Source organism: Gopherus flavomarginatus, chromosome 9 (assembly GCF_025201925.1).
Source record: "Gopherus flavomarginatus isolate rGopFla2 chromosome 9, rGopFla2.mat.asm, whole genome shotgun sequence".
NCBI lineage: Eukaryota > Metazoa > Chordata > Testudines > Testudinidae > Gopherus > Gopherus flavomarginatus.
The window spans coordinates 13,114,978-13,127,294 of NC_066625.1; the positions used below are offsets into that span (position 1 = coordinate 13,114,978).

Sequence of the window (12,317 nt, forward strand, 5' to 3'; positions counted from 1 at the left end):
AGAAGCCAAGACCCTAATTATGCTCTCCCTTTCACTGTTCTCAATATTATTTAATTCCAATAAAGTCAGTGGCATCACTCAGGATTTCTACTGGTATGAGAGCAGTATTTGGCTCCAAACCTAGTCACTGTACTACTGTCACTCTTTCTTAGTAAACATACATAGTACAACCCCATTTAACTGAGTCTTGTGTTTTTTAAAAAAAGCTTAATTATTTCCCCCAGGATTTTCAAATATAGTCACCTGGCATATTTTCACTGCACTCTGAAACAAACAATTTCCATAATTCTGTCCTCCCACCTCAGAATACTAGTAACTCTCACCTGAAGTCAATGAGAGTTAACATCCAGCAAGCAAATAGGATCTTGGAACTGTGCACCCAGAAGGGCTGATTCGGAACTCTCATACACCAGTTTTATACCAGCGTAATTCAGAAGACTTCAGTGGACTCGCTACTGATTTACACTAGTGTAAATGAGATCAGGTCCAGAGTTCAGCCTCCACAAAACTCGTGGCCAGTTAAACTAGTTTATAAACAGGCTATCTTCATTAACATGAAACCTTTTGAACAAATGGGGTTGTAGTGTTTAAAGCAAGATGATGAACACTGATTGTCTTTTTGTTGTGTACCAGTGGAAATGGAAAGTTCAATAGGTGAACACAGGATGGATCTTCTGAAACAGCTTTTAATATATTGCTCAGTGAATTAGTTCATTGAGTGCTCGCTCTCTTATTTAGACTAGTAGAGTAGTGGTTCTCAACCAGGGGTACACGTATCCCTGGAGGTCTTCCAGGGAGTACACCAACTCAACTAGATATTTGCCTAATTTTACAACCAGCTACATAAAAAGCACTGACGAAGTCAGTACAAACTAAAATTTCATACAATGACTTGTTTATACTTCTCTATGTATTATACACTGAAATGTAAGTACAATATTTATATTCCAGTCAATTTATTTTATAATTATATGGTAAAAATGAGTTTGGTTCTCAAATGGAAAGTATGGAAGCTAGTGATTTCATCAATTAGCCAACACAAATCAGTCTGAAAACCAGTGGTAGTAATAAGCAGATGAAGAGGTGAACAGTTTTGTTAGTTTATTGATTTGACATAATTGGCTCTTCTGAAAGCAGAGAGGCTACAAACCATAAATCAACTCAAAAATACTAAACTCTGGGAGAAAATAATACTGTTAATAATGGCACTTTTTCTTGTGCTGACTTTCTAATGTACAGCGTATGCAAATAGAAATTTATACAGTACACTTTAATCATTGAAAGAGGTTTACATTTAAATGGTGATAGACGTATCTTTTTTTTTAAATAATTTAATAAATTCTTTGCAAATTTTTTTACATCAGCAGGCTACTTTTATCTGCATATATACAGTACTTTACCAATATTAATTCAAATGCAAAACAGATCGGCTCATATTTACAAAGCAATCAGAAACCTTCAGGCATTGAAATGGAAAGGCCCCACTTTTGATTTACTGGTGTTTGCTATGTTTTGAGAACTTTGTCATATCAAGGATTTGTTCATAAAACTCCTTATATTTTCACTATCCCACATTTAATTTTCCCTCAAGGACAGTTTCTAATGTACGTGCTCATATATTTTTATATGTGTATAACCACTACAAAGTTGTTGTTCATTTGGATGTTTACTTCAATGTTTATTTTTTAAAAATCACTACTGATCTAATATTCAAGGAGGCTGCATGCAAATACAGTTGCATGTCACAGTGTCTATTGAGCAGCCAAAAGATCATGCTCACTATTGAAAATAACAACCCAGTCTAATCCAGAAACAAAAATGAGGGGTGGGGGGAGGGGAATCAATTGATGATCTCCTCATATTTAAAATATTTCTGAGGATATGTGCAAAAATACTTAACTTCAGGCGCACACATACACAAACTAGGACTTTAAAACAGTCTTCAGATTTGTAGAGTATGTTGAAGAAAACCGATTAGATCTCCCCCCCCCCATAAAAACAACATCTTCCATTGTACTGGACAGCACTGAATTAAAATGACAAATCATTCCAATAAAACTGAAATGTCATAAAAAATACAACAAAATAGAAGCTAGTGAAGCTAAAACACAGTGAATGGTACCACGGAAAAAATGTGAGGCCCCACGTGAAAGAGTAGAAGAGCAAAATGAAACATGAAAATAAAATTTTCTAGTACATTAAAAGTGACAAGACATTATAATCTGAAGAGAGGTTATAAAAGACCAATAGTGTGAAGCAGGGAATTTCATGTAAGTGGAAAAGGACAGAAATTAATGTGGCATTTTATACTTTGCAAATGAAGAGGCTGCATGTTTGTGAAAATTACTGATAAGATTATGTGTAGGGTGACCGGATAGCAACTGTGAAAAAACGAGACAGGAGGTGGGCGATAATAGGCACCTATATAAGAGGAAGTCCCAAAAAACGGGACTGTCCCTATAAAAATGGGACATCTGGTCACCCTAATGTGAGCAAGGAAAGCAAATAGTGAGAGTTAAAATTGACAATACAGCTAAATCTCTAAAACAGGTATAACATTCTGGAGGTGTGTTTTAAAGAGGCAGTCAGTCTGGCATGACTCTATAGTCACACCAGGTAAAGCCAGTTTCCTTCTTTCTAGAAATTCAGTTTCCCTGGATGCTGGACTGCACTTTAGTAACAACTTTTACAGGACAGAAATGCTAGGTTTAATGTTTCCCTTCAAGAAATGGATTTCCTTTTGTTAAGAAGAGGAGAGTTTATTCTGCTAGATGGGTATAAGAGAAGTTTTATTATCTGTTTACTTGTTGGTGGGAATTAAAGAAAGCTATCCTGCAATTGTTACAAGTACTCAGAGAAGACAAGGAAACGGATGATTTCTAAAAATGCCCATACAGAGCCAGGTTAAAGCACAGGCACTATAGGCCCTCGCAAACTGAGTGCAACTGGTGCTGTGAAGTATCTCTTAGTCTGCAGACTGCCTGAAACAACAGCTCTGAGAGGTACGAGGTGCTCCGTTCATTTCAATGTGATGTTAACTCCAAAACCTGTTCTGGGAAGACCTACCACCAGAAGCAGAAAGTGCAGTGGACCTGGTGTACACATCCACCTACTCACCCAAGCTGAAACATCTCATATGCTAGGTTAAGTACTAGTGCCCACTGTTTAAAAAAAAAAAAAAAAAGAGAGAGAGAGAACATCTGCTGCCACCCTTACTACTTTTGAGAGGGGGTGTGTGCATGTCTGTTGCCTCTCCTGTCTCTGGGAAGCAAGGGAGGCTCCCCTGCCACAACTACTCCAACCAGGGATGGGACCCCAGGAGTAGAGCCGCCAAGAATCTTGTGTCCTGACACACCTTCTCCCCTTGCCTCCATCTTTTTCTGTGCCCATAATACCGTGCCGTTGCTTAAAAGAGATCTACAGCAAATTAATGGAATAAAGTTTAATGACTTTAGAAATGCTGCAAAGAAAGTTAGTAGTTTCTCAAGCAACTAATCTGGACTCTTTAGGACAAGTAGCACTTGATTGAACAGAGCCAGCAAGCTCTTGGGAAAGAGCATCTCGCATTGAATTAAGTCTGAGCTGTGAGAGGATGCAGCTACTATGGCAAAAAAAAAGATGCATTTGTGTCCCTATGCCAGTGTTTTCAGAGAAATTATTTGAGAGAGTTCCACTTCAGAAATAAGTTTCAAGAAGATGAGATAGTGGAGCATGAAGAGATTTGGCAACACAGCAAAAATTATTTAGAGGAGGAGATAAATGCTTATTAATTGGCGCTTTCCATCTAAAAAGAAGCTGCTAATGAGGTAGTGCAGAGCTCACTTTTAAATCTCTCTACTCTTTCAATATTTACATTTAAAATAAAGGCAAGATTTTTGATGCTGTGACACTGAGAGGCTCCATAATACTGGAAAACATAAAGGAAGATACTGAACATGTGAAAAATTTAACGGCTGTCTGATATGCTGGTCAGAAAAGAGATTTGAGAGATTACTGTTACAGTATTCTGTTTATTACAGTAGATTATATTTAGTGAGATTCAAGGCACATGATATATATGAAGAGCATGAATGCTCATATGGTTTGAAGGGGTGTATTGGCTCATTAGGTGAAATGTAAATCAGACACAATAACAGAGAAAGGCCAGACTCATTTCCATCAGCTGGTAGGAGGGAGATATTTGTGAGCTAACCAACACCGAACCTATGAAAGGGATCAATATGATTGAGTTGAATAATCCTTCAAGTGGTTTAATATATAGAGAATTAAGAGTAAAATTATTTTGAGTAAAGTTGTAATTAAAATAAGCAATTATTAAAAATATAGAACAAGATACCAAAAAGAACAGTAGCGGATAATCAACATGTTCATGGGAGAGTTGAATAAATTACTACCCAGAGAGGAGAAGTAGAGACAGGTGTGTGGAGAATTGAGTGGAATAATACTGAAGGGGAGGAGGGAAAAGAAGTGGTAAATGGATTGTGAGCTCACTCTTCCTGGTTCATATAGTTTGTAATCTGTACAGAAACAGACAAAAAACGGGAGACAGAGAGTATGGTGAAATGGTACTATTAATAACTAAAAGGGTTTAAAAGTTATTTTTTCTCCTTATTTCTTCTGCAGCAGAATCTGCTAACCTACACCTTGGTAAACTGTAAATATACATGCGTCTGATGAAGTGGGTATTCACCCATGAAAGCTTATGCTCCAATACGTCTGTTAGTCTGTAAGGTGCCACAAGACTCTTTGTTGCTTTTTGTAAATACACACTAATGTGGAATTTTAATTTTGCAATTTAGCAGAATTCTATTGGTTTAGAAGTTACTGTGTTGAGACAGGGCCAGTGTAGATGATGCCATGTTCCCCACAATGCAGTAGAAGAGTACCAGTTCATCTTCTGGCTTCTCTGCTGTCTGTGCCCAACGGGAGGGCACTTATAGTTAACTATTGGATCAGATGCTTTCCTCGAACGTTTCCTAGCCCCAAAACCTCTCTAATTTGCACTCCCCTGTTTGTGTAGATCAATGAGGTTCCACTGTTTCTGTTTGCATTATCTCTGTTTTTCAAATACTCTCTCAACTGTAAAATTTGGCTATCTGCACTGAATTTCTTCATCACTATTGTAAATTTAAAAAATTCAATCGATACAGTGCATTCTGGAGTCACGCTGCAAGGAGTTCCAGGAAATATTAAGCAAATAACTAGTGCTGGTTTGAATTCATAAATATCCATTTTAAATATTACTCCTATTATGGATTATATTCCTTATTTCTTTTATGTATAACTTGTCTGATTCTATATTAAATAAAATACAAATTATTCTTGCTTATGTAAACAAAGCAATTTCAACTAGTTAAATTTAGAAGCTAAAAATGTATGTTTAATAATACTAGAAACTATAGAATTTTTCTTTTTATTCTGCATCATTTTACATTTCCTGTCACTTCAAGTGCTTGAATTTTGGTACTTAAAAAGTAAGATAGTGATAACTAAACCTATCTTAAGAGAGACTACTCATAGTCTGACACATTTTAAAGAAAGCAACACATTGTTCTGTTCAAGGAAAATAGTAATTTATGAGCCTTACAAAGGGCTCCAGGTTCTTGCCCATTTTGAAACAATACCTACATTGAAAGCTTCCCCCCTCCTGCAGGTTTAACAATGTCCCATGATTAAAGAGACTTCAGTTTATTACTGTCACAAGCATATCCCTTAAAAATGAAAAATGTTCATTAGAAACATATTTATTTGTTTAAAATAATTCACTCTAGTTACATGAACTTTTATGGACCATAACACTTAGCCAAACATTCTTCAACCATGTACATTTTACTTTCACTCTAACTTCATGAACCATTGTATCCTTCATTTTAATATGCAGAGCAAATGTCTCTTCATTCCCTTAAAATAGTTAATAAATATTTCTGAATCATTGAAATGTTTTTATGATACACAGAGAGCAATGAAGACTTAAATGTATGTTTGTTAATTGTTACATCTAGGAAAATTTGATTTGTCAAAGATATTAAAATGTAGCTAAGTCTGCATAAGAATATCCTTTCTTAGAATTGCATTTTAGGGTCTTCTTCCCTTCTTTGGGGAAGGGAGAAGAAGCAAATTAATTAAATACTAAAGTAAGTCATAATTAACACTTCACTATTAAAACTTATATAGTTGAACAGTCTGATCTTTAACAGAGATAATCTTCATTGAAAAGATGCTGGTCTTCACCACCACCAAGAATATCTCTACTTTTAAAATTAAAACAATTGTCTTCCTTTATATGGAGAGTAAAATACTACTTTTTCCTGTATAAGATAACAAAGTGCTGTGTATTCAATCAAGGCTTCATTTAACCCCTAAGTGATTTCTTCAGACAAGATTATTAGAACTGTGAAGACAAAGCTTATGCTTTTTAACTGACTCAGTGCATTGAAAATACTGGAAAACACAGGTATTATAACATGTAGACAGACGCTTAAGAGATTTTTTGCACCCATTTTTACTATCTGTAAGTTTAAACTGTAAATCATTTAGTTATAATGGAAGCTCTTTTCAAGCCTCCTTGCTAGGTGCTCCCATATAAATGATCTTTAAGAATCAACAAAATATTGTCACATACTGAGTACAGTATACAAAGTACTGCAGTAATAGAGCACCATGAGATTCTTTCATACCTACGTCATAACTTGCTGTACTACTGTGCGTTCATGAGAACATCCTTGATTTCCACAGTGTATTCTTTTAAGCAGCCGTTGTAACTTGTGGGGAAAATTTTTGTTAATATATCGGTAGAGTAAAGGCATTACAAAACTACTTGAGAAAGCCAACAATTTTGATAAACCCTTCATAAAACGTAATATTCGGACGTAATTCTCATCTGTAAGTTTTCCTTGCACATTAATAAATGTGTTTACCAAAAGAGTTACATAGTAGGGTGTCCATAATGTAAACTGTGTACAGACTGTAGCAATCAAAAGCCTGTGCACTGAAGGATCTAATCTTCCAGTGTCTTGGTCCAGTGGTGTAGCCTCATGACGTATTCGCAAAATTAACACAAATGCATACAGTACAGCAAGAGCTGGTACGACATACCCGATAAAAACCATAATGGCATCTGCTGCTTCTTTGTTTTGCATCTTGGAACATTCAATTATTTTAGTGGATACATGATTGCAGACGTAGAATAAGAGAGATGAAAAACTTGTAAGCATAGCTCCTCCCCAGATGAACCCACAGACGTGTTTTGTGTTGTACACGCTTGACATATAAGTTCTTGGTAAAGCACGTTCAATGTAGTAGTCCAGGCTGAGCAATGTAGTAGAGTACATGATAACTAAAGATGAAACATTGAATAAAATGAGTAATGTAATATAAACTTCATTGTTAATATTCCAGATGACCCATTTTGTATTGGCAGGTCCTAGAAGGTACATTGGTGACATTGCACTGATGATGAGGCCAGCAATTGCAATATTGACAAAGTAAACATCCGGCATTGTCATAGTTGCTTTGTTACAGAGATTAACTAGGACAAGCAGGGCATTGTAACAAAGGCCAACTGGAAAACAGATGATGAGGTAGAGTAGGGAAAAGATGAAAAGAACCAAATGGAAGTCATGGCAGAGATGCTGGTTCTCGCTGTTCTTGGTACCATTGAAAGCTTCACAGTGCCACATAGTGATCTTAACTTTTCTATCTTCTCTTCTGGTTACCAGCTTTTCTGAAGGGAGAGAAATAGCAAAAGTAAATAAATTGTTCATGTTTTAAATTCTAAATAAAATAGAATCCAAGCATGAAGAAAACATCTCAGACACCAAGCATGATCAATTTATGTGCTATAAATGGCTAAAATGCCTGGGCTCTTCTTAGTCTAGAAGAACATTGTTTATGGCCCAAAATTATGTTTGAAGAATTTTAGTACATGTGCTGAATTCTTAATAATAATACAATGAAATAATGACTAGTTTGTTATAGGGCACACAACAGAAGCTAACACACAAGCTATACCTCTCAGAAATAAGCTCCAACAGATATATAGTACAATGCATTTGACTACTATTATGCAGCACCCTTAATAAACAAACACAGTACAGAGGGAACCAGAAATAAGCTGGACAAAAATGGAAGGTTTTAAGATGAATTTTAAAAAGTAGAAGTGACATAGAGAATGGACTGTAGAATTCTGTATGATGGAGTCAGCATAAATAAGAGAGTGATTCCCCCATCAGAAAATGGTAAGAAGGGAACCGCCATGAGGCCAAGATAAATCAGAACGGGAGGTGGGAACAGGTGGCTATTAGGCCAGTGGTAAGGTGTCCCGCAACTAGAAAGACATCTCTGAGATGCATGTTTCAAGTCTCTACTTTTCCTAACTCAGAGAGAATATACATAGAAGATCCTTATTATTTCCAGCATAAAGAAAATACTGAAGTCAGCACTTCAAATAAAATCAAGAAATGTGTACATTGACACTAAATACACGTTGTAATGTTATGAGAGCCGGGTATCAGGACAGTCTCATTTCATTCCAGAACGGTAAGAATTATTCACCCTTCCTCTTCCTGAATTGCTTGAACTCTTTAAAAGGAACCCTGATCTTTAAACTCTTTAAAAACTCCGTACACAAGAGTTTGTCCAGCTACTCCATACTTAATAAACATAAGAATAACTTTTCTATTAAAACCAGTTTTAATCTAAAACAAACTGAAATGGAAGCTCTGAGTTTGCGAAAGTATGGAAATAATCTCCCTCAAACATTGTAAAAATGAAAATATCTATGGCTGTGGTGTCAGCACTGGTATTTCCACAGTACTATATTGTACCATCAGTTTTTAAGCAGAACTTCCCATTGAAGTAAATGGGGAGGTCTGTTTAAAGATTGCTGACATCTGTCCCCCTAGTGTTGATCTGTACCGGGGTGATCTTATATGTCAAACGCACAGAGGAATAGTTAGATACTCAGCATTAGTTTAAATTCTTTGTTTTTAATGTATTAGGGAGAGAGTGTGAGCACACATAAGCACACATTCTAAAAAGAAATAAAAGGGAGACAAGATTAATCAAATGTGTAGTAAAGATTTCACAATTGAAATGAATGTCACTAGACAGCATGTTTAACTGAATGAACTGCCTTGGATTGAATTACACAATATGAGTTTTGTAAATACAATGGGGCCACATTTGGCTCTCAGCTTCACAGGTGTAATTCAATTGAAGTGTCAAAGGAGTTGCACAGAATTTGACTCTGAGTCTGTAAGGTTTAATCCCCATACCTATTGCTGCTGGTTAGTGGGTGTGTTTGTATTTCCAATTACCTGTATCCATCACGCTCCTGCAGCAAGAATCAATCCAAAAATAAAATCTTTTGAATTGGGAAAATGAATCTCTTAACTCACTTTTTAAGAACGGACTTCTCTCAGAAAAACTTTTTTTTCCCCAGCTGAAGAACAAAGTAAACGTTTAATAATTGTTTAGTCCTAGTTTTCCTTCATCATTGTTTTAAAGTAGTCTTATTTTCCTAGCTGATTGTATATTTTCCTTTAGTGTGTTCATAAGCTACAGCATTACAATGGTACACAGTATCTTAGTTTTATTTAAGTTGTCTCTTAAAGCTTGATATTATCCTTGAAAATCTAAAGCAGTCTAGTTTCTTGTACATGAAGTGTACACTATTTTAAATACGTTGAAAATATTGCTAGTGACAGCAACCACAAGTCAACTCATTATGTTTTCAGTGAGTAGGATCAACTAATTTTGCAGACTGAGAGCTAGACACTGCAAATGGATCCACCCGAGTCTACCCCCACACCCATGTGGAGCCCCACTGACTGCAGTGGAGCTATGTATAGACGCGGGTTTTCCCAGGGAAATCCATTTTGTAGTACCTAACCCTAAGTGGCTAATAGTCATTACCCCAGACTAAATTACATCAGACACAAAATACTTCCCTTTCTCTTGTCTCATAGTGAAAAGAATGCCATTTTTATCTGTGCATTAAATGTTTGGTTCTGCAGATGTTTAAAGATTAACACCATTATGTTTATATCATTCAAATTAAGTTAAATTTAGTGCCATACTTATATCATAGGAACTGTAGGCGATTTTTTTTTGGTCCAATAATTTTCTTATGAAATTACATAACTCATTAGAAATGAACATAAGTGAAGTGATTCTAAACTCCATAACAAACATACTTTCTGGGGAAATATATAGTTAAAAGGTGTCTAAAATACTAGAGAAACTGCTTTTTTGAAACAAAAGCACTTGATTTTTAAGCGTGTTTATTATTCACATGAGAAACTACTGTACTTATTGGATATACAACTATATAATGTCCAATCCTCCATTCCTTATTCAGCCGAACCTCCTGATCATTTCAAAAGGAGTTTTGCCTGAGTAAAGACTGTAGGATTGGGTCTTTAGGATGCTTGAAATTGAGTTGTCTCACTTGATAAATCTGAAGCAGTTATTGTTCAGTTTTAGATCAAGTTTCATGCATAAATAAATGCTGTAGTCCCCCCCCACATAGTATTTTGACTGTCTTCCCCAAATGCCCTCCTCTCCAGCTTCCCTTTTTAACACTAGTATTCTATTTAAATTTATTACCCAATTCTGATTTTATAAATCAACTCCTTGCCCACTACTCCTAAATTCCTGCTTGTCTTTCACTTTCTCATGGCCCCAACTTTATTTCATTAGCTTTTTTGTAAGTCCTTTTAAATTCTTACCTTCAGTTCATGTTGCACACTCCTTTGTACTTCAAGGTCCAAACACAGTTGGTAAGTAACATTTCAGAGAAAGGAAGTAGACTGAAAAGGGCTGTCTTGTTTCTCTGTGAAAACATTGTGATCTCCTATCAGCAGAACACATATAGCATGGTATTTTCTCTGCGTGTGTGTGCTGCACTTGTTTTTCCTCTAGTAAATTACTCACAAAGTTTCTGCTTCACTTGGCAAGCTACTGTGGCTCCTCCCTTTCTCTGTTTACAGCCATTTTAAAGAAATGAGAAGCCCTGCTCAAAGGGGAGTGGACTGTTGGATTAAACTGCTAAATGTTAGAGTTTCAGGTTTGCTACTAAAGCATATAGGATCCTGGAGCACTCCGGTTTGCTTGGTGTTCAGACAGTTGCATTTGTGTTTTTTCTCCCCTACTTCTTTTTCATTAAATGGAAGATTTAACTTGCTTTGCAGCAATTGTTCAAGGATGTATGCAGTGTTTGACTTTGGAAACTATAATTGAGAAATTCAGTTTAAGGTTTTATTTTTGTAGGAGATGCATCTTAGATAGTAGAGCATATCTAAATACAGATTACAAGATACTGACGTGTCCCTACTGCTTACATAAGAACTAGTATGTATTATGAGTTGTTAAAAACAAATTCAGAAAATTTACTTTGTGTAGAGATTGAAAATATAAAAGGCGTTGTAGTGAATTGTTAATGTGTATTCGTGAATATATAACTACATGTTGCAATGGGTTTTGTGCAGGCATTTATATTCTAATTTAAAAAATCAGAAAATGGAAAAATTAATGTTCTCTAAGCACTTTTAATTCACTTCCCAGATGTGTGTACACAGACAAGATGGGTAAGGTAAAATTTTGTTGGTTCCCCTTCTGTTGTTAAGAGAAACAAGCTTGTGTATGGATGGACAGACATACACAGATTTTCCTTAAAACTGAGCATTTCTGAGACCTTGAACTATGCTGGCTGAACTCTGGTTTGGCAATTTATTTTGTACTTTTCATTTTTACTCTAGCTGTTCTTTTGTTTGTATAGAAGCCATTCAGAGTATAAAAATAGTTTTCCCAGATGAAGCAAAATAGAAGGATTTATTAGGAAAATAAAAAGCTATTACCTGATTTTCAATGTACATTTTAATTCACAGTATCAACCAAAAGCAAAATATTGCTTTACTTTTTGCCTTCACTTACTGTATAGCTGTGCTTCAGATGCTTTAGTTTCCCTCATTGTTATTAGGGATTATTCATCTGCATAGATCCTCTCTAAGCTAGATAGATAAACAGGGTTTCACAGTGATATTTTAAATTTTGATTATTTTTCATTGACTTAAAAAAAATAAAGCTTCCTCCGTGAGACACTGGAATTTTTGCTATGTAAACTCAGCAAACCTTTTGTCTAGAAAATAACCTTTTGCTTAAACTATAGATTTATCATATATGTGTGAAATAGCTAAGTAAACCAGGCTGTATGAGCTTTGATAACTCATATTCACAAGTTAAAAATATTGACTGTCAATCACATATAACCAGTAAATTAATCATGTGTACTTTTAGGTCTAGGACTCTTGCACATT

The 12,317-nt window shown here is 35.6% G+C and overlaps 2 protein-coding genes across 7 annotated transcripts in view; one reads left to right on the forward strand and one right to left on the reverse strand.

Moving 5' to 3' along the window:
* C9H7orf50 (chromosome 9 C7orf50 homolog) overlaps window positions 1–12,317 on the forward strand; it is a 202,070-nt gene that overhangs the window by 79,459 nt on the left and 110,294 nt on the right. The window lies entirely within an intron of this gene.
* Window positions 1,079–12,317, reverse strand: part of GPR146 (G protein-coupled receptor 146) — a 69,889-nt gene continuing 58,650 nt past the window's right edge. Inside the window, exons 3-4 of one of the 2 annotated variants that reach the window (XM_050966363.1) lie at window positions 10,731–10,834; window positions 1,079–7,723 (exon numbers count right to left, since the gene is read on the reverse strand). In XM_050966363.1, coding sequence (XP_050822320.1) covers window positions 6,678–7,679 — 1,002 coding nt within the window. In that variant the 5' untranslated portion in view covers window positions 7,680–7,723; window positions 10,731–10,834 and the 3' untranslated portion in view covers window positions 1,079–6,677. The remainder of the gene's footprint in view (window positions 7,724–10,730; window positions 10,835–12,317) is intronic. The other variant, XM_050966364.1, reaches the window with a different exon arrangement.